At 40.7% G+C, this 22,275-nt stretch overlaps 1 protein-coding gene across 2 annotated transcripts; it reads right to left on the bottom strand.

Moving 5' to 3' along the window:
• Positions 1-334: 334 nt before the first annotated feature.
• coq3 (coenzyme Q3 methyltransferase) lies at positions 335-22,175 on the bottom strand. Of its 2 annotated transcripts, none has more exons than XM_014168814.3 (6): positions 21,916-22,175; positions 9,885-10,022; positions 6,158-6,257; positions 3,364-3,615; positions 2,430-2,586; positions 335-2,108 (listed from the first exon to the last, which is right to left on the bottom strand). In XM_014168814.3, the coding sequence occupies exons 1-6, from the start codon at positions 22,083-22,085 to the stop codon at positions 1,912-1,914; spliced, it is 1,014 nt and encodes a 337-aa protein (XP_014024289.3). In that variant the 5' UTR covers positions 22,086-22,175; the 3' UTR covers positions 335-1,911. The 2 variants fall into 2 exon arrangements, with proteins under 2 accessions (XP_014024289.3, XP_014024297.3); XM_014168822.3 differs by lacking the exon at positions 21,916-22,175 and adding an exon at positions 10,600-16,244.
• Positions 22,176-22,275: the final 100 nt, after the last annotated feature.

Below are 22,275 nucleotides of genomic sequence, written 5' to 3'. Positions count from 1 at the left end.
CAAATTACACATTTTATTTAGGTACATTGATTTCTAAATGCCAATTAAATGGATTAAGCAATTGTGTTGTTTTCTTGGAGCAATGTTATATGGGCAATTTCACTATTCATTTTCACTGGTATCCCTCAGTCTTGAGCTAGTGCCAACCAACGATGTATATAAACCCTGGATTGCTAATGCTATGTATTGGCCATTGACAGGCTTTGAAGCAGTCCTCCATAGGAATGAATGGAATTCTACAGTATTGTTAAGAACAAAATTACATGTATTTAAGTATTTTGTTGTTGTAGTGGGGACAGTAACAGTCATCTCTAAAAAAATTATACTTGGAAGATTTATTTTTAAATATTTGTTTTATTTTTATGTTCAGCCCACATAATACAATTTAAAAGTATGCATTAAGGTGTCTGTAATAGAATACATGTGGCAAAAACGAATGTAGTCATTAATAAATGCATTTCTATGGCTTCCAAAATATACATCAGTCAGTGTATATATAAATAATTGGTGCCAACCCAGTGCCGCCTGCATCCGTGCGCTCTGCTTTTCCCGAAAGGTTAGGTTTGAAATCAGCATCGCACTTCATAAATGCTTTTCAAACCGATTCATAGTAGTTCTGAAATCGTATTCAATGATCAGTTTATTATAGCTTCCTGCAGATTCACTTTTTCTTTCAATATATATATATACACACACACACAATAAGGCTTATACATCCAAAATCCTTACTGCACAGCCATTCTGCAAGAAGAGTGCGCACTCCAGCGGCTTCGTGGGCGAGCGCTCATGTCACTGGAGGTAGACTAGAGTGTACTGGACAAATTGTATACATGTTTATCCTGTTCAACCCTGGTCTGCTTAATTTATGGCAGAGCAATCTTATGCTGCTTAAGTATGTGACTGAAAACCATCCCTGGACTGTTCTATAGCCTACATCGACCCATAATCAATAGTTTGGGCATACAATGGACAGCTTTTAAATGCAATTTGTTAGAAGCCAGTGGGGCATGTGACTAGAATAACATGTGTCATGAGGAAAAACATATTTTTTTTTGCATTCCAGCACATAGTCCTGGGGTTGTCTACATATAAGGGCAAATGGAAAAATACAAATGAAAAAATATGACAGAAACACACAACTGTGACTGTACTTCTTGAAACATCCGGCCAATGATTGTGTCTGTTTTGAAGAATAGTTTGAGGCTTGTTTGGGTCTTATGTAATAGTTCAGCAAGAAGCCAATTATAATCTCAAAGTCACCATGGCTACAGAGTAGAGAGAGAAGCAGCCTGATCTCCCTCTCCCATATTTCAGGGATTAGCAGGAAATATGTGGACAGAAAATCTAAAGAACTTTCTAATATAAAAAGCCCTCTGAGATCCTGAATTTCAGCACAGGACTTACAACGAACACCACATCACTGATATGGACTATATTTTCACAATGTTGAAATGACACTAGAGAGGAATAATCATCAGATCAGAGAATCTTAAAAGGAAACTATTTCATTTCCTAATGGAGGATATTAATAAGCATGTAAAGGCAAACAATATCCACACGATGGATTTTGATGAACAGACACATTGTGACTACTTGAAACATCTCACTCAATAGTAAATCAGAGACCTGAGATGTCAACCATGGTGATGAACACTTCTACCATAACATATGACATGGCAATGACAAGCCTCGAAAGCTTAAACAGTTCCCACAATTCAGAGGGACTCATTATGCTTGAACTCAGAACAATCATGGCCTGGCTGAAAGAAAACAATGTACTTGTATCAAGCACTGAACTATAACTTTCAATAGCTTTGTTTGTTTTTTTAGGTCCATTGCCTTTCCTTTCAGAGATCAGAGGATCTGTGCTGCAGCTGACCACTTACGGCCACTCTCTCTTCCATGGTCAAGTCAGTTGTACCAGCGTCTGGCCTTAGCTTGGGCAACTATCACGGTGGGGTCGTCGGGGTCGTCCTCGTCGGGGTCCGGTTCCTCCTCGAGTTTGACCGCGTGCAGGGCGTAGTTGATGCTGGTGCTCTCTGTCCAGCTCCAGGCCCGTGACAAAGGGTTATACAGCATCCCTCGGATAGACTCCACATGGAAACCATCTGGGACGGAGTAGAGAGAGAGGAATAGGTCAGACAGAAAAAGAACGGGTGAGAAAGAGAGGATGATAAATAAGAGAATGGGACAATTGAAAAGACAGAAAGCGAGAGAATGGATTAGAGAACGAGAGCGAGAGACAGGGTCACACACACAACCTCCTATTGGAAAGTGAGAACGAAAGAATGAGCCAAACAAAGACACCAGTATGCCTTAAAAAAGAAGCACCAGCACAATAGTGAAAGACCAACGGGACAGTAGAAAGAGCTAAGAGGAGAGTGAGGAAGAGGAGTAGCAGCATGTGAAGGAAGAGCAGGCAGACTCACTGGACTCTAGCAGGCGCTCCAGCTCCACGGGGCTGACAAACTTATCCCAGTCATGGCTTCCGCTGGGCACGATGCGTAGCGCCTCTGCTGCCACGATGGCCAGGGCGTACGACAGCTTGGTCTTGTTGATGGTGGTGATGAAGAGGGAGCCTCCTGGCTGCACACAGTAGGGAGACCGTTACAACCCAGGGTTGTGTTCATTAGGCACCAAACCAAGAGAGACTACCTGGACTGGTACCTGGTCCAATAAGAAATGCTAATTTTCCTTTTCCATTGCAAAAATGTTTGTTGTTGTTGTTGTGTACACTAATGAATGTGACCCAACAAATGTGTGTTGCTTCGGATGGCTCTATTAATGTCAATTGAGTGGCAGCGACACAAGTTTGACAGATAAGAATTCAATAGAAGAAAAAAAAAACTACTGAAAGATCAGGTAAAGGGGACAGGCTTTGAATGCTTCATCTAACACAGAGACCGTACACACACACACACACACACACACACACACACACACACACACACACACACACACACACACACAACTGTTACAAGGAGAGATGAGAGCTGGTTTACATCTCAACCAATGAAGCTATTTTAAACATGACATTGTATAGAGCAAATTATATTTTTGATGGTCAGTATTAAAATAGTGGGTGAAAGATTTGGGCCAGACAGAGTGAGAATCTGGATGCAATGGTATTAGAGGAGATTAGGAAGATTTGGGCTCGCTCAACTAATTTGTCCTACAACACACTGACCCAGGAGATTGAAGGCATCTGGCCCTCGGACCGATATAGAGGTCAACCTAAAAGATAGTACAAATCACTCACACACCACAGATAACTCAATGAAGTGACTGTTCTCTCAGAGACAACAGTCACACGGCCACATCACACGCGAGTGTGTCAAATGTGAGACGAGTCACATGACCCACCTTGAGCACCTGGTTGCAGCAGAGTGCGAAGGTTTCCAGGTCAGCCAGATGTTCCACCACCTCAGAGGCCACCACCGCATCAAACTGCCCCGCTCCCTTCCCCCCCTTTTCAGAGAGCTCCTCCAGAGTGTTGGCACGGTAACGCACATTGCCACGCAGGTCTGGATCATGCCACGCATGTACCTCCGCTGTCCCAATACTGTCTGCCACCGGGTCAATGCCTAGCACATCTGCCCCCAGTCTACCCAAGGGCTGGGAGGTTAGGAGAGAGAGAGGGAGGGTAGAGGAAGTGAGTTTATACATACAGTGCCTTCAGAAAGTTCACACACCAACTTTTTACACATTTTGTTATGTTACAAAGTGGGATTAAAATGGATTTAATTGTCAAATTGTGTCAAAGATCCCTACACACACACACATTACCCCTTTATGTCAAAGTGGAATAAAAATTATACTTTTCATAAACATTTTTAAATTGTAACACAGTAATATATCTTGATTAAATAAGTATTACACCCCCCTCAGTCAATAAATGTTAGAATCACCTTTGGCAGCGATTAGAGCTGTGAGTGTTTTTGTGTAAGTCTTTAGGAGATTTGCACACCGGGATTGGGCAAATATTTGCCAATTTTTAGAATGATTCAAGCTCTGTCAAGTTGGTTGTTGATTATTGCTAGACAGCGAGTTTCATGTCTTGCCTTTGATTTTCAAGCTGATTTAAGTCAAAACTGTAACTAGGCCACTGAGGAAAATTCAATGTCATCTTGGTAAGCAACTCCAGTGTATATTTTGCCTTGTGTTTTAGCTTATTGTCCTGCTGAAAGGTACATGCGTCTCCCAGTGTCTGGTGGAAAGCAGACTGAACCAGGATTTTTCTCTACGATTTTGCCTGTGCTTAGCTCTATTCCATTTATTTTCATCCTAAATAACTCCCTAGTCTTTACCGATGACAAGCATACCCATAACATGATGCAGCCACCACCATGCTTGAACATATGAAGAGTGGTACTCAGTGATGCGTTTGCCCCAAACATAATACTTTGTATTCTGGACAAAAAGTAAATTTCTTTGCCACTTCTGCTACTCTTCTTCCTCACCCTCTTTTTTTGCAGTATTTTAGTGCCTTATTCCAAACAAGATGCAATATTTTTATTCTGTACAGGCTTCCTTCTTTTCACTCCATCATTGAGGTTAGTAGTGTGGAGTAACTACAATGTTGTTGATCCATCCTCAGTTTTCACCTATCACAGCCATTAAAATCATTGGCCTCATGGTGAAATCCCTGAGCAGTTTTCTTCCTCTCTGGCAACTGAGTCAGGAAGGACACCTGTATCTTTGTAGTGACTGGGTGTATTGATACACCATCCAAAGTGTAATTAATCACTTCACCATGCTCAAAGGGATATTCAGTGTCTGCTTTTTTTATTTTATTTACACCCATCTACCAATGGGTGCCCTTCTTTGCAAGTTATTGATTATCCTCCCTGGTCTCTGTGGTTGAATCTGTGCTTGAAATTCACGTCTCGACTGAGGGACCTTACATATAATTGTGTGTGTGTGGGGTACAGAGGATGGGGTAGTCAATCAAAAATCATGTTAAACACTATTATTGCACACGGAGTCTGAGAATTATTATGTGACTTGTTATGCACATTTTTACTCCTGTACTTATTTAGTTGCCATAAAAGACATTTCAACTTTTAATACATTTGTAAAAAATGAAAACGAAATGTAATGATGGGGTATTGTGTGTAGATCAGTGACAGTCTCAATTGAATCCAATTTTAAATTCATGCTGTAACACAAAACATTTTTGAAAAAGTCAAGGGGTGTGAATACTTTCTGAAAGCACTAATTGGATTCTAATGGACTCCAGAATAAAAGGATGAATACTTGGCCCTTAATGAACACTGTCAGGTCTATAGAGCGACGTGAGAATGAAGCCACGGCAGAGAGAGCGAAAGTGAGTTTATACATATGGATTCTAGAATAGAATTACGAATGCCTGACCCTTGAAAGAACACTAACAGTCTATTTGGTGAGTGAAGTGCTGGAAGGAAGGTAGAGGGGGAGGGAGAGGTGGCCGGTGGGGATTGGGAGGAATTTCGATATAGAGAATTTGAGGAGAGTTGATGAAAGACCCTGAGACGCAGCGCCCCCTTCTGTCTAAATGTGTGTATGGCGTTGGCACGCGTGTTTACAGCGCAGTGATGCCTGCTCACCCGCAGCCAAACTCCATCCTTCCACAGCTGATCTCTTCTGAAGGGAATTTCCCTAACGACACGATTCTCTGAGACAGACTCATACAGTCTAAAGTCTAACAGACTGTGTTTGTGTGTGTGTGTGTCTGTCTCTGTCTGTATGTGTATGTGATAGAGAGCGATATCAGACCTGAAGTTGTCTCCTCAAATCAAACCAAACTGCTGGTATGTGTTCACTTCAAATAAGAGCAAGGAAACAAATGCAATCCTTTGTAGACGTGAAGTTATCAAAAAACTAACAAACAACTGTCCTTTCCACCAAACCCTGACCAGTCAAATTGAAAAGAAATATGAATGTAGTTGACATTTAAACATATTATTAGCAACTGGTAGAGCAAGGAAAAGGCTTGCATCACAAGCAGAATTGTACTGTACAGGCTACATTCAAAGTGAAGCTAAATCTGATTTGATAGCTTGCAATTCAAACAATTGGAATTTCCAAGCAGGCGTATAGGGATAGGAGTCTGTCCATAGCAGGATCAGACTGCATATCTATCTCATTCACACACACACACAAAAGACACACATTTTACCTCTGTGAGCAGCCCCCCGCCACAGCCTACGTCCAGTATTCTGAGCCCTGCCAGGGGTGTCCCCGGCTGCCGCCCGCCATGTACGTTCAACAGATTATCCCTGAAATAGAGGTCAGAGGTCACGCAATGAAAAGACTCTTTCCACCCCATCCCCAGAGCCATACAGTACATTCAGAAAGTATTCAGACCCCTCGACTTTTTCCACATTTTGTTACGTTAGTTTTATTCTGAACTTGATTAAATTGTTACTCATCAATCTACACACAATACCCCATAATGGCAAAGCAAAAACAGGTTCAGACATTTTTGCAAATGTATTAAAAATTTAAAACAGATCACATTTACATAAGTATTCAGACCCTTTACTCAGTACTTTGCTGAAGCACCTTTGGCAGCGATTACAGCCTCAAGTCTTCTTGGGTATGGTGCTACGAGCTTGGCAGATCTGTATTTGGGGAGTTTCTCCAATTCTTCTCTGCAGATCCTCTCAAGCTCTGTCAGGTTGGATAGGTAGCGTCGCTGCATAGTTATTTTCAGGTCTCTCCAGAGATGTTAGATCGGGTTAAAGTCCAAGCTCTTGTGGGCCACTCAAGGACATTCAGAGACTTGTCCCAAAGCCACTCCTGCGTTGTCTTGGCTGTGTGCTTAGGGTCTTTGTCCTGTTGGAAGGTGAACCTTCGTCCCAGTCTGAGGTCCTGAGCAGGGTTTCATCAAGGATCTCTGTACTTTGCTCTGTTCATCTTTCCCTCGATCCTGACTAGGCTCCCAGTCCCTGCCGCTGAAAAACATCCTCACAGCATGATGCTGCCACCATGCTTCACTGTAGGGACAATGCCAGGTTCCCTCCAGACCTGACCCTTGGCATTCAGACCAAAGAGTTCAAATCTTGGTTTTACTGAGTGGCTTCCGTCTGGCCACTCTACCATAAAGGCCTGATTTGGTGGAGTGCTGCAGAGATGGTTGTACTTCCTGAAGGTTCTCCCATCTCCAGAGGAACTTTGGTCACAGAAGGCCAGCATCCCAGAGTCGCCTCTTCGCTGTTGAGACTCGTGTTTTGCGGGTACTATTTAATGAAGCTGCCAGTTGAGGACTTGTTAGACATCTGTTTTTCAAACTAGACACTAATGTACTTGTCCTCTGGCTCAGTTGTGCACCGGGGCCTCCCACTCCTCTTTCTATTCTGGTTTGAGCCAGTTTGCTCTGTTCTGTGAAGGGAGTAGTACACAGCATTGTGCGAGATCTTAAATAAAAAGTTATGATGCTAACTGTGGCTGCATTGCATGGGCTTTCTAATCCTACAGTTACAAATAACATCTTCCATTGATTACCGTAATTTCCGGACTATTAAGCGCACCCGAATATAAGCGGCACCCACTGAATATAAAAAAATATATTATTTTGAACATAAATAAGCCGCACATGTCTATAAGCTGCCTACCGGTACATTAAAACAAATGAACTTTACACAGGCTTTAACGAAACACGGCTTGTAACAAAATAAAAAATTAGCAGTAAGCTTTAGTTGTCTTTTTGCACTGAGTCAATTCCTCACGCTGCTGTTTCCAACGTCTTATCGACTCATTAAGACCAAGCTCCCTTGCAGCAGCTCCATTTCCTTTTCCAACAGCCAGATCAATCGCCTTCAACTTGAAAGCTGCATCATATGCATTTCTCCGTGTCTTTGCCATGATGAGGGTGACAAAATGACTACAGTAACCAGAATGATGGGAAGTTTGAGAGCGCTCGATTTAATCTAAACAGTAAACAAAAAAGTTGTTTGACCTTAACCCGTTTGGCAATTTCATTATCTAATGAAAGCTTCATGCCGACAAAAAACTGAGCACGTCACAGAATGTGTTTTTTTTTTATTTATTTTTTTTTAAATGTGAAAGCGGGAAAAATCCATATATTAGCCGCGTCATTGTTTAAGCCGCGAGGTTCAACGCGTGGGAAAAAAGTTGCGGCTTATAGTCCGGAATTTACGGTAGTATCTAACTTTTGCCACACACAGAGCGAGGCTCTATGACTGTAGCTAATTGCCGCTTTGAATGATTTAGAATTGGCCAACAACAAGCTACACGCGCCACTCTCCACTCTCGTGAAAAGAAAGAGCATTAGCATAATGTAACAAATTGCTGTCTCTCGCCCTCTACTACAGCAGTCGTGTTCAGATCTATATGGGCTCTTCCGGACAAGTCAGTTCAAATTACACATACCATAGACCTGTGACAATATCAGCATCTTTAACCTCTTGGGGCTAGGTGGGACGCTAGCGTGCCACCCGTGGTGCACTCCATCAACAGCAGGTGCATTTCAAGAGCGGCAAATTTGAATCCAAATAAATGTCAAAATTCAAATTTTTCAAAAATACAACTATGTTACACCATTTGAAAGATAAACATCTCCTTAATCTAACCACGTTTTACGATTTCAAAAAGGTTTTACGGCGAAAGCATAAATTTAGAGTATGTTAGGACAGTACATTTACAAGAGTTGTGTGTAATGTTTTGTCAAGTCAAAGACAGGGTCACCAAAACCATAAAACCAGCTAAAATGATACACTAACCTTTTACAATCTCCATCAGATGACACTCCTAGGACATTATGTTAGACAATGCATGCATTTTTAGTTCTATCAAGTTGATATTTATATCCAAAAACAGCGTTTTACTATGGCATTGATGTTGAGGAAATCGTTTCCCTCCAATAACCGGCAGTCAAGTCAGCGTCACAAATTAAATAATTAAAATTAGAAAACATTGGTAAAATATTATATTGTCATTTAAAGAATTATAGATTTACATCTTTTGAACGCAATCAACTTGCCAGATTTAAAAATAACCTTACTGGGAAATCACACTTTGCAATAATCTGAGCACTGTGCCCAGAAAAATACGCGTTGCGATACAGACTAGACGTCATGTTGGGGAGATCTAAAATCGAAAATACTATGTAAATAATCCATTACCTTTGATTCTCTTCATCAGATGTCACTTCCAGGTATCACAGGTCCATAACGAATGTAGTTTTGTTCAAAAAAGCTCATCATTTATGTCCAAAAATCTCCGTCTCGTTAGCACATGATGTAAGCCAGCCGGACTTCTCGTCATGAACGAGGGGAAAAAATATATTTCCGTTCGTTCAAACATGTCAAACGTTGTATAGCATAAATCATTAGGGCCTTTTTTAACCAGAACATGAATAATATTCAAGGTGGACGAATGCATACTCTTTTATAACGTATTGGAACGAGGGTACCCAACATGAAGTAGCGCGCCAGGTGTCTAATGGGACATCACCGTTCCATGGCTCTTGTTCGGTCAGATCTCCCTCCAGAAGACTCAAAACACTTTGTAAAGGCTGGTGACATCTAGTGGAAGCAATAGGAAGTGCCAAAATATTCCTAAACCCCTGTGTTTTTCAATGGGATAGGTTTAAAGTCAATACAACACATCAGGTATCCACTTCCTGTCAGAAAATGTCTCAGGGTTTTGCCTGCCAAATGAGTTCTGTTATACTCACAGACACCATTCAAACAGTTTTGGAAACTTTAGAGTGTTTTCTATCCATATATAATAAGTATATGCATATTCTAGTTACTGGGTAGGATTAGTAACCAGATTAAATCGGGTACATTTTTTTTATCCAGACGTGCAAATGCTGCCCCCTAGACCCAACAGGTTAATATGCAATGGGGTGAATAAACTACAGGCATACACACACGCACCGTATGAAAGGCACCCTGAGGTCGTTCATTGAGTGGAGGACTGCGAAGTCTCCCTGCTCGTTCCACCACTTGTCGGCGAGAAGCTGGAACCTCTTCACCTCATTTGGGTCCACAGTGGTCTTGGAGGCGGAGCGAATCCTACAGATGCAAAACAGTTGTCATCAGCTACTCAAATACTGACATGTATTAGACATTGGGGACGTCCCAGGTCGTCTCTATTGCAATCACACAGCGTAGAGCTCACAATGGCTGGGTCATATATTCGTTTGTGCACACACCGGACGCAACGGCAGGATAAATTGACTAAGGGCAAACTATTTTTTTTTGGGGGGGGGGGCTCATGCATTGGAATTATATTGAATTCTGCTTATATTACGCTATACTACATTAAACATCAAGTTAAAATGCTGAGAGACCATTGAGTGCTTTTGAAGTGACAGGTTGTTGCGAAATCTGTAGCCCATCTCCTCTGCACTGTAACAGCACAATAGACAGTGCCATACACACTTAAACAAGGCTATTTTGACCATGAATATAGGCTACAAGATAGAGTAATTCACCCATTACAAACAGCCCGTGTGAATGTCTTACCAAAATAATGCAAATTAAATGCTGAGAGAAGTGACAGGTAGGTGTGAAATCTCCGCTGCGCCCTACACCACTGGCTATACAACCAAGATTCTGATTAAAACCAACCAGCCAGATTGTTTGTTACCTTTTCAGAAGTTGCAGCCTCTGTGATGCTCTGTGGAACTTCTTGAGTAATCGATCATTCCATTCTCCCAAAAATCTTTCCCCTCAAAATGCCAGTTGGATTAGTAGAACTTTCCTAGTGAGCAGCATGCTTCTTCTGCGCTGACTGAACACATTTGTGAAAGTGGAATCAGCTGTGGACACTCCACTCATGAGCCCTATGATCTAATTTGGAATGTTGTGTGACGTGTATGCGGCGTTGTGGGTTTATGGTGCTAAACAACCTTGCCAAGTTCCTTGTCTTTTCGTAGAGTATATTCCATCATAGACATAAAAAGTCCACTGCCTTCTGTGAAGGGAGTAGTACACAGCGTTGTACGAGATCTTCAGTTTCTTGGCAATTTCTCGCATGGAATAGCCTTCCTTTCTCAGAACAAGAATAGACACGAGTTTCAGAAGAAGTTCTTTGTTTCTGGCCATTTTGAGCCTGTAATCGAACCCACAAATACTGATGCTCCAGATACTCTACTAGTCTAAAGGCCAGATTTATTGCTTCTTTAAATCAGCACAACAGTTTTCAGCTGTGCTAACATCATTGCAAAAGGGTTTTCTAATGATCAATTAGCCTTTTAAAATTATAAACTTGGATTAGCTAACACAACGTGCCATTGGAACGCAGGAGTGATGGTTGCTGATAATGGGCCTCTGTACGCAATGTAGATATTCCATAAAAAAATCTGCCGTTTCCAGCTACAATAGTCATTTACAACATTAACATTGTCTACACTGTATTTCTGATCAATTTCCTGTTATTTTAAAATGGACAAAAAAGTGTTTTTCTTTCAAAAACAAGGACATTTCTAAGTGACCCCAAACATTTTAACGTTAGTGTATGTATGGTCATATTTTGTTTATTTTACTTCCCAGGTATTTGCATTTAATGAATGTATATAATTACTGCTGCTAAGGGAGCTGTGACGTCAATGGAGTGAGTTAGTGAGAACTTTGACATTTCTTCTTCATTCTTGGAGAATGACTAGTTCTGAAAACTAACGTTTCTCCGTCTCATCATTTTACCCTATTAATTCAGGTATGTAATGTGCAAAAGTGCAATACGACTCAAAATATTGAGGTAACATGGTTAATTACATAGTCTGTGAGTTTGAAGGCAATTGAAGGGAGTTTTAACCGAGTGAAAAACTGGTTGGTATTTTCCCCATTGTAAGTTAATGGAGTTAGGCTAGGTTGCTAATGGTTTACATGAACGAGAAGGGATTAACATGGCGTCCAAACTTTATGTACTTTTCCCCCAAGTTTTAGATCCAATTTGTTTTATTTTCTATGAACAAAGGCTCAGTTTACTTTAGGTAATATATACATATGGGATGTCATGATAAAATGTGTTAATATTTGTACGAAAGTAGTGTTTAACAGTTCACTAGGTTGATGCAAACCAAATTTAGCTTGGCTAAACGCTAGTTAGCTCTAGCCTAGTTGGTTTTAGTCAATGTCAGCTTACATGTTAGTGGTTAATAATGTAATGGTTGTTTGCATTGTTTCCCGTAGACATCCAGTAATTTAGAGTTTTTCGAAATTGACACTGATAGTACAGTGAGTTATATATAATATTAATGTGTAGATGTATGGTGACTCCACGTTTAGATGAACGGACCAACGGGACTGCCATGGGCAAGTCCATTGACGGGTACCAGGAATGGTGGAAGGACAATCTGAAGGTAATTATCTTTGAACACAACACAGCAGTGTCCAGGCCTCCAGAGTATTCACCCTATCGCCTGCTGTATGGAGGGGAGCCACAGCAGTTTGACGTAAACTATGCAATTGTATATAACATTGCATATGCTGTAGTATAAAAAAAGGTGTGATTGACTTAGTGTTTTTCGATTGCTGTTTTTGTATGACGTACTTTGAGGCCTTCGAAGACCACCTTCAGCACGGTCTGGAAGTTTTTGATGTGGAGGTTTTTGGCCAGGTAAAAATGATTGTCCGCTGTTCATTTATTTTCTGGCCTTCCAAGAGATAAGAGATGTATTTGTAATAATATGAAATATAAATTGCATTTATTTATATTATCAATCAAGGTGAGACTGAACATGGACAGGGCGCATGAGAAAAAGGAGAGCCACCGGAGAAAAATCATGGGGACCAAGTGCCTCGACATCCGGGCAAATGACTTGGCTTGGAAGAAGGACAAAAGGAAGGCTAGATCTGGGAAAGCTTGGTGCTCCTAGCTGGGGTCACCGTCCGTTAAGGTGAATTTAAAAATCTCTGATGATAACTATTTGCATTTGCCGCCTCTGGATGCCTCGCGGCATCGCCATGTTGTCAGCAGTACCAACACTGGCCCAGGGGTTAATCCAAATAGTCAATCTCAAGGCTAACCACTGGGTCACGTTAAATAACGCCCACTTCCAGTGTACGAAAGACTATCGAGAGTAAATATTAGTTCATCATAGGAGAGCTGTAGCGCCGCCCAACGGTGATGTGTAGCCGAGCATGCTGGGCGATCTCTGAGGAGAAAGAAAGAAGTAACTAGAGAAAGTGTGCGTCCTTCAGAAATGTGAGTTCTATTTCTTATCATTCATGTGTTGTGGACGCACTCCTTTGTTATGCTAATTACCGTTTATACCGCGAGCTAGCAACTGTAAGCTTGCTAACCTTGTTGTTTCTGCCATCTCATTTCAGACATTTAACGTTAGCATTTCAGTGTCTAGTCTTATATGCCCTGTGGCTATATGGATGTATACTGAGTGGGTATTTTGTTAGCAATGAGCCTTGTGGATGGATTATACATTCAAGTTCATGCAGTTGTGTGAGGATGATGGTGCTGCTCACTACTGCTGTGTAACTGCACTCCTCTGATCTTTCATTGGTAAAGTCTCAGCCATGTTGTTAGGTTGTATTCCCCTGTGCAGCAGATAAGCTATAAATAATATGGCTACAATTGGTTAATGTGATTGGAGGTTGTATTAAGCCTATACCTGCCATTTACTATTGCATTTAATTTCCCCTCTTTTCAGAACCACACAAACTTGTAGTTAACTTAATTGTCAAGCCATACACTGTGCCATTACTGCTCTGTGAATCAGCGTCATTAAACAACCTGAACTGGAATCCTACCGGTCTGTCATCTGTGCCTTTACAAGCACCTGGGAGATGAACACATCATGCTAAGTAAAACCTAACCCTAAAGAATATACAGTCCACCAAGTCCTCAACTACATCCAGGTAGGTACTGTTAAAGTGTATGACTCCAGTGGTCATGACACCACCCTCTTTCTCTTACAGCTCATCTCTCAATCTTTTCCAGGGACCATCCCTTACCTCCCTCATCAACCCCACCGACATAAAGAATTAGACATGCATCCTTTCTTTTCGGTCTGCCATTAACATTATTGCATGTCTAATCAAACATTTAAATTAAATCATTCAATAACTGTATTTTTTACATACCTGATCATCCTTTAATCTGTGTGTTTGCTTGTTTACGTCTGTCTCCTACCCTGTTCCCTTTACTCTGCTCCTGTTCTCCAGGAGCTAGGGGTTTGATAAGATAATTATCTAATAAAGGTAAATGAATCAATAAACCATGATGAATTATTAGTCATACAGCATGGTTAATGAATAATCAATGTAGGGATGGATTGGTCTGATTAGTTCCGGAAAGTCCAGGAACCACTGGAGAGGGAAAGAAATGTGTGTATGCAATTAGTATAGCTACAGAAGCAGATGGTCAAGGGAGTAAAACTTCAGAGAGTTCCTAACCTTGAAGGAAAGGAACAGGCTGAGCCAGAAGGTGATAAACAGCGTGAGAAGTTTATGGGGGTTGCAGGTCACCAACAGATTGTGTGTAAATGCATGTGCGTAAGTAAGCAAGAACTATATAATGACTTTTGTTATCCTGACGGCAGAACGTTCTCATGAATACAGCTACAGAAACCTTTTGCAGAAAGCTGAGTCCTTGCCTAATTATTATAACCCATTGTCTTACAAACCTTGGGCATTAGTCAAGGTGAATTGATTATTTATTATCATCAAGATATTAAATTCCTTTAACAGGGTTCTGCCTAACACCCAGACGTGGATCCACCTGATGTCCTCCATTACCAACCACCCTCCAACTTTTCATTACATCATCTACTGTTATTGTCATGTTGTCATTATCTGCTAAGAAATAGCAAGAAAACTATCATACTGGGCACATCATGTGATTAGCAGATTAGCTAAAAACACTAGCATTGCAAACACTCAGAACAAAGAGGGCAGCAGCGCCTGGACTTTATTGTAAATTGTAACGTATCCCTTGCTGGTATTTGTTAGTTCAACATTGTTGTATTATAAGACATACAATAGATATATTCAACCACAAGGGTGTACTAATGAGCTATGAGTTTTTTTTAAATCATAAGAGGACGAATATTATTTCAGTGTAGATAAGGGGAGGCCTGTTTAAAATGAAAACATGTCAGCCAGACAAGCCAGTGTATGAATCAAATGTATGCATATGAATGGAACGGACATTAGCTGACTTTGTGATCTGTAAGGTAAGTAACATTGATGTGTGGGGAGGGGGTATTGAAATATTTTTTTCCCCTGATGCCTGTTTATTCATAAAAAGCATAAGATGGTAAATAACAATCGCAATTGTTAGCCTTTGCAAATTAATAGGAATACATTTAGCCTAATTGGTAGCAAATATGACGTGGAGGAAAGTAAGGACCCTAATCAGGCTTTTGTTTGTCAAATCCAGGTTAAATAAAGGTCTTCATGTGTATCAAATATGGAGGCGATTGTGGGCTAAATCAATGACAAACAGCTGAAATGTTCAGACTTCATGATCTGTGATCAGAACAGGCTGGGGTGTTTTCGGTTCCGTTTAGTTTAAGGATATGCATAACAAAGCAACTGAAATGAATAGCCTGATTCAATGGGATTCTCCTGAATAATAAAATGGTTTTATCTGTTAACCTGTTATGGCTAGGGGGCAGTATTTTCAAGGCCGGATAAAAAAACGTACCCGATTTAATCTGATTATTACTCCTGCCCAGAAACTAGAATATGCATATAATTATTAGCTTTGGATAGAAAACACTCCGAAGTTTCTAAAACTGTTTGAATGGTGTCTGTGAGTATAACAGAACTCATTTGGCAGGCCAAAACCTGAGAAGATTCTGTACAGGAAATACCCTGTCTGACCATTTCTTGGCCTTCTTGATTATCTCTATCCAATACAGGGGATCTCTGCTGTTACGTGACACTTCCTACGGCTCCCATGGGCTCTCAGAAGGCGGCAAAAAGCTGAATCGTGGCTTTGCAGGCTCTGGCTGTAAAACAGTAGCACGTTTGGATAGTGGCCGGTCAGAGTACTATGAGACAGGCTCGTGCACGAGTCGACTCCATGTTTTTATTCTTTCGTCTTTGAACGAAAACCACCACTCCCGGTCGGAATATTATCGCTTTTTTACGAGAAAAATGGCATATAAATTGATTTTAAACAGCGGTTGACATGCTTCGAAGTACGGTAATGGAATATTTAGAATTTTTTTGTCACGAAATGCGTCGTGCACGTGACCCTTCGTCACCCTTGGATAGTGTCTTGAACGCACAAACAAAACGCCGCTATTTGGATATAACTATGGATTATTTTGAACCAAACCAACATTTGTTATTGAAGTAGAAGTCCTGGGAGTGCATTCTGACGAAGAACACCAAAGGTAATCAAACTTTTCTAATAGTAAATCGGAGTTTGGTCAGGGCTAAACTTGGTGGGTGTCAAAATAGCTAGCTGTGATGGCTGGGCTATCTACTCAGAATATTGCAAAATGTGCTTTCACCGAAAGGCTATTTTAAAATCGGACACCTCGATTGCACAAAGGAGTTCTGTATCTATAATTCTTAAAATAATTATGTTTTTTGTGAACGTTTATCGTGAGTAATTTAGTAAATTCACCGGAAGTGTTCGGTGGAAATGCTAGTTCTGAACGTCACATGCTAATGTAAAAAGCTGGTTTTTGATATAAATATTAACTTGATTGAACAAAACATGCATGTATTGTATAACATAATGTCCTAGGCGTGTCATCTGATGAAGATCATCAAAGGTTAGTGCTGCATTTAGCTGTGGTTTTGTTTTTTGTGACATTATCCTGTTGGGGATAGGGGGCAGTATTTACACGGCCGGATAAAAAACGTACCCGATTTAATCTGGTTACTACTCCTGCCCAGTAACTAGAATATGCATATAATTATTGGCTTTGGATAGAAAACACCCTAAAGTTTCTAAAACTGTTTGAATGGTGTCTGTGAGTATAACAGAACTCATATGGCAGGCAAAAACCTGAGAAGATTCTGAACAGGAAGTGGCCTGTCAAGTTCTTGTTCATCTTGGCTCTTTTTATTGAAGACTGAGGATCTTTGCTGTAACGTGACACTTCCTACGGCTCCCATAGGCTCTCAGCACCCAGGGAAAAGCTGAATGATATCGAGGCAGCCCCAGGCTGAAACACATTAGCGCATTTGGATAGTGGCCTGTCAGAGGACCATTAGACTGGGGCTCGGGCACGAGATGTTTTAATTTTCCCTCTCTTTGAACGAAAACCACCACTCCCGGTCAGAATATTATCGCTTTTTTACGAGAAAAATGGCATAACAATTTATTTTAAACAGCGGTTGACATGCTTCGAAGTACGGTAATGGAATATTTAGATTTTTTTTGTCACGAAATGCGTCGTGCTCGTCACCCTTCTTTACCATTCGGATAGTGTCTTGAACGCACGAACAAAACAGAGGATATTTGAACATAACTATGGATTATTTGGGACCAAACCAACATTTGTTAAGTCCTGGGAGTGCATTCTGACGAAGAACAGCAAAGGTAATAACATTTTTCTTATAGTAAATCTGACTTTGGTGAGTGCTAAACTTGCTGGGTGTCTAAATAGCTAGCCCTGTGATGCCGGGCTATCTACTGAGAATATTGCAAAATGTGCTTTCACCGAAAAGCTATTTTAAAATCGGACATAGCGAGTGCATAGAGGAGTTCTGTATCTATAATTCTTAAAATAATTGTTATGCTTTTTGTGAACGTTTATCGTGAGTAATTTAGTAAATTCACCGGAAGTGTTCGGTGGGAATGCTAGTCACATGCTAATGTAAAAAGCTGGTTTTTGATATAAATATGAACTTGATTGAACAAAACATGCATGTATTGTATAACATAATGTCCTAGGGGTGTCATCTGATGAAGATCATCAAAGGTTAGTGCTGCATTTAGCTGTGGTTTGGGTTTATGTGACATTATATGCTAGCTTGAAAAATGGGTGTCTGATTATTTCTGGCTGGGTACTCTGCTGACATAATGTAATGTTTTGCTTTCGTTGTAAAGCCTTTTTGAAATCGGACAGTGTGGTTAGATTAACGAGAGTTTTGTCTTTAAAATGGTGTAAAATAGTCATATGTTTGAAAAATTGAAGTTTTTGTATTTTTGAGGAATTTGTCATTCGCGCCACGCTTATCATTGGATATTGGAGCAGGTGTTCCGCTAGTGGAACGTCTAGATGTAAGAGGTTAAGCTGTTTGGTCTATGCATAGACCCATATCGATTCTAACTTTTTTGGTATTTGCGGTAGGCATAGCTCAAAATTGCAGAGCATTTAATAAACCAACATTTTCCTGTGATGTTGAGGCTGAGCAAGACCTATAGGCTAGTGGACTGCGGAAATAATCGTGAAGTTATTGTTATAGCCTAGACCACTTTATATAATCTGGACCGTTGCTTTTCCTATGGCTAAGAAAACATGGGTAGCATATGCTTTTTGCCCGTCTCTATAACAAGGGTTAGGCCTATATCCTCACATACCCCCTCAATTTCAACCCTGCTTTTAACCATAAGACATCTCCACAGAAATGTATAGCCTAAGGCTTGCATGGTGACAGTGATTGTGTCTGTTAATCCGGTCAACTGGGAAGTGGAGGGAAATAACGAGGTCAAATCATGACATCAGTGATTTTCAGGTCAGAGAAAGATGCCAGAGTTTCTGAATGGGAATTCCGAGTTGGATGACCGTTCAAAACCAAAAAAACCCAGTCTGAGCTCGTCAGTCCCCCCCCCCCCCCCAGAGTTCCCAGTTGTCTTGAACGCGCTGAAGTCGGAAGTCAGAGATTGCCGACTTCCGAGTTGTTTTGATTGCGCCACTAGAGGTCGACTGATTATGATTATTCAACGCCGATACCGATTATTGGCGGACCAAAAAAAGCCGATACCGATTAATCTGACGATTTATTTTTTATTTTATTTATTTGTAATAATGACAATTACAACAATACTGAATGAACACTTATTTTAACTTAATATAATACATCAATAAAATCAATTTAGCCTCAAATAAATAATGAAACATGTTCAATTTGGTTTAAATAATGCAAAACAATGTGTTGGAGAAGAAAGTAAAAGTGCAATATGTGCCATGTAAAAAAGCTAAGGTTTAAGTTGCTTGCTCAGAACATGAGAACATATGAAAGCTGGTAGTTCCTTTTAACATGAGTCTTCAATATTCCCAGGTAAGTTTTAGGTTGTAGTTATTATAGGAATTATAGGTCTATTTCTCTCTACACGATTTGTATTTCATATACCTTTGACTATTGGATGTTCTTATAGGCACTTTAGTATTGCCAGTGTAACAGTATAGCTTCCGTCCCTCTCCTCGCTCCTACCTGGGCTCGAACCAGGAACACATCGACAACAGCCACCCTAGAAGCAGCGTTACCCATGTAGAGCAAGGGGAACAACTATTCCAAGTCTCAGAGTGAGTGACGTTTGAAACGCTATTAGCGCGCACCCGCTAACTAGCTAGCCATTTCACATCGGTTACACCAGCCTCATCTTGGGAGTTGACAGTCTTGAAGTGGTGGGTATAATTTGTGGAACGTTCCAACAGGAATCTGTTCCAAAAAACGTAAAGTAAATGGTTGCCAACCAACAACGCATACAAAGTAGCAACGCATACAAATCTAGCTAACTAGCTGCCGAATAGGCATCAACTCACCACGTAGCTTATTCTTAATGTTTGTCCATAGGCAACCAGAGTGAGGACAGACATTTTTCGGAATAAACGTGATGAGTGAAAAACGCAATGAAATAGACCACTCACTACCCGGTATCTTATTCTGCAGCTATACAACTTTGTATGCGTTGTTTTTTGGCAACCTTGTTATTTACTAAGTTTTTGGAATAGATTCCTGTTGGAACGTTCCACAAATTATACCCACCCGGCTTGAAGTCATAAACAGCTTGAAACACAGCGAAGAGCTGCTGGCAAAACGCACAAAAGTGCTGTCTGAATGAATGTTTACGAGCCTGCTGGTGCCTACCATCGCTCAGTCAGACTGCTCTTTCAAATCATAGACTTAATTATAACATAATAAACACACAGAAATACGAGCCTTAGGTCATTTATATAGTCGAATCCGGAAACTATCATCACGAAAACAAAACGTTTTTTTCTTTCAGTGAAATACGGATTATCTAACGGGTGGCATCCCTAAATCTAAATATTCCTGTTACATTGCACAACCTTCAATGTTATGTCATAATTACGTAAAATTCTGGCAAATTAGTTCGCAACGAGCCAGGCGGCCCAAACTGTTGCATATACCCTGACTCTGCGTGCAATGAACGCTAGAGATGTGACACAATTTCAAGTTAGCAGGCAATATTAACTAAATATGCAGGTTTAAAAATATATACTTGTTTACTGATTTTAAAGAAAGGCATTGATGTTTATGGTTAGGTACATTGGTGCAACGACAGTGCTTTTTTCGCAAATGCGCTTGTTAAATCAACACCCATTTGTCGAAGAAGGCTGTGATTCAATGATAAATTAACAGGCACCGCATCGATTATATGCAACGCAGGACACGTTAGATAAACTAATAATATCATCAACCATGTGTAGTTAACATATTCACAAGTTAAGATTGATCGTTTTTTATAAGATAAGTTTAATGCTAGCTAGCAACTTACCTTGGCTTCTTGCTGCCCTCGCGTAACAGCTAGTCAGCCTGCCATGCAGGCTCCTGATGGAGTGCAATGTAAGGCAGGTGGTTAGAGCGTTGGACTAGTAACCGGAAGGTTGCAAAAACGAATCCCCCCTGAACAAGGCAGTTAACCCCCGTTCCTAGGCCGTCATTGAAAATAAGAATGTGTTCTTAATCTGACTTGCCTAGTTAAATAAAAGTGTAAAAAAAAAATTGCCCAAAAATACCGATTGTTATGAAAACTTGAAATCGGACCCAATTAAATCAGCCATTCCGATTAATCGGTCGACCTCTACTAGAGACCTAGGCTACCTTTCGTTTCTGAATAGGGATACCTCCAACAAAGAAGCCCTTGTGTCTGTATTGACGTGAGAAATAGGTATATCTACACAGTAATGGTGGCTGGCTGCGATATCAACTAGCCTAATAAGTTTTGGATTGAGGTGATAGCCTTATTTTCGCTAAATCGACAAATGAAATATATTAGATTACTCTGACGATGAAAAATATTTTTTTGCAAAATCATATAGGCGTTTGTAAACCATTCATGGTGAGCTCTTTAATAATAAACTAAATAGACACTTTAAGACACGACACGTAACACATGTAGACCTTTAGGGCTTTCATGGAAAGATCATTCATAATGAAAACGTACATGCAAACTGACACCATTACGTGACGTGAATACTACGTCTACATGACGTGTACATGTCACGTGATGTGAACGCGTCGGCTGTTTAACGCCTTAGAAACAACTTGTCTCCATTGACAGTCCATGTTAATTCATGGCAGTATTTTATGGCACTAGGAAGACGTGCTTAATTCTGGCATGAATCACCCCCCATAGAAACCCTACACACACACACACACACACACACACACACACACACATTAGGGACATAAAACTAGAATGAGGGGGCACATGCATGGCACACACAGAAGCTCAACTAAACAGTCCATACAACACTGGAGAACATTTGGAATAATCAGATTTGCTAATGAGTACAATTATGAATACAACCCTGGGGTGAAATAATTAGTGCACACAATAGCAAAAGGTGTCCTAGTTTCTATTCACGTAGGTCCCTCCCCGTTTGCTTTCTAGTCTAGTGATGAAAATCCATGCAGCGCCCTTCTGAGATGCTCAGCACGGCTGAAGAAAAGACTACCTGGAACGAAACCATTTCCCGTCAGAATGGAGTTAGTTAGAGAAACGGAGTCCATGTGCAATCGCTAAGACCCTCATACCACATCTGCAAACTAAAATGTAATTGTACCATACCTCACAACCGCGAAACCAATTTGAGAGCGACGCTCCAGAAACTGCGTGTGATGTTTACATACTGAAGAAGTCCAGCTGACTGCAGTCCAAGTTGAAGTGCCATTCACTACACTTGTTAAACAGCGGGTACAAAACCCTAAGATGAACCGTCCAAACTTCTTTGAATACATGTTGTCTGTTTTTTTTACATGTACATTTCTGTTCGGTATCGACAGGTCAATGTGACCGTGGTGTGCTCATTCTGTTACTGTTCGAGTGGAACCACTGCTGTGCACAGACAGTTCCTACTGGCTACTGGTTCCGGGCACAATCTACTCCAGTCCCAAATGATTATAGTGTATAAAAGGTCAATTAAGCCAA

The sequence above is a fragment of the Salmo salar genome, chromosome 02, assembly GCF_965601325.2.
Source record: "Salmo salar chromosome 02, fSalSal1, whole genome shotgun sequence".
In the NCBI taxonomy this organism is placed as follows: Eukaryota; Metazoa; Chordata; class Actinopteri; order Salmoniformes; family Salmonidae; genus Salmo; species Salmo salar.
The sequence above is the reverse complement of the archived record's forward strand: the minus strand, read 5'-3'. Positions and strand labels throughout refer to the sequence as shown.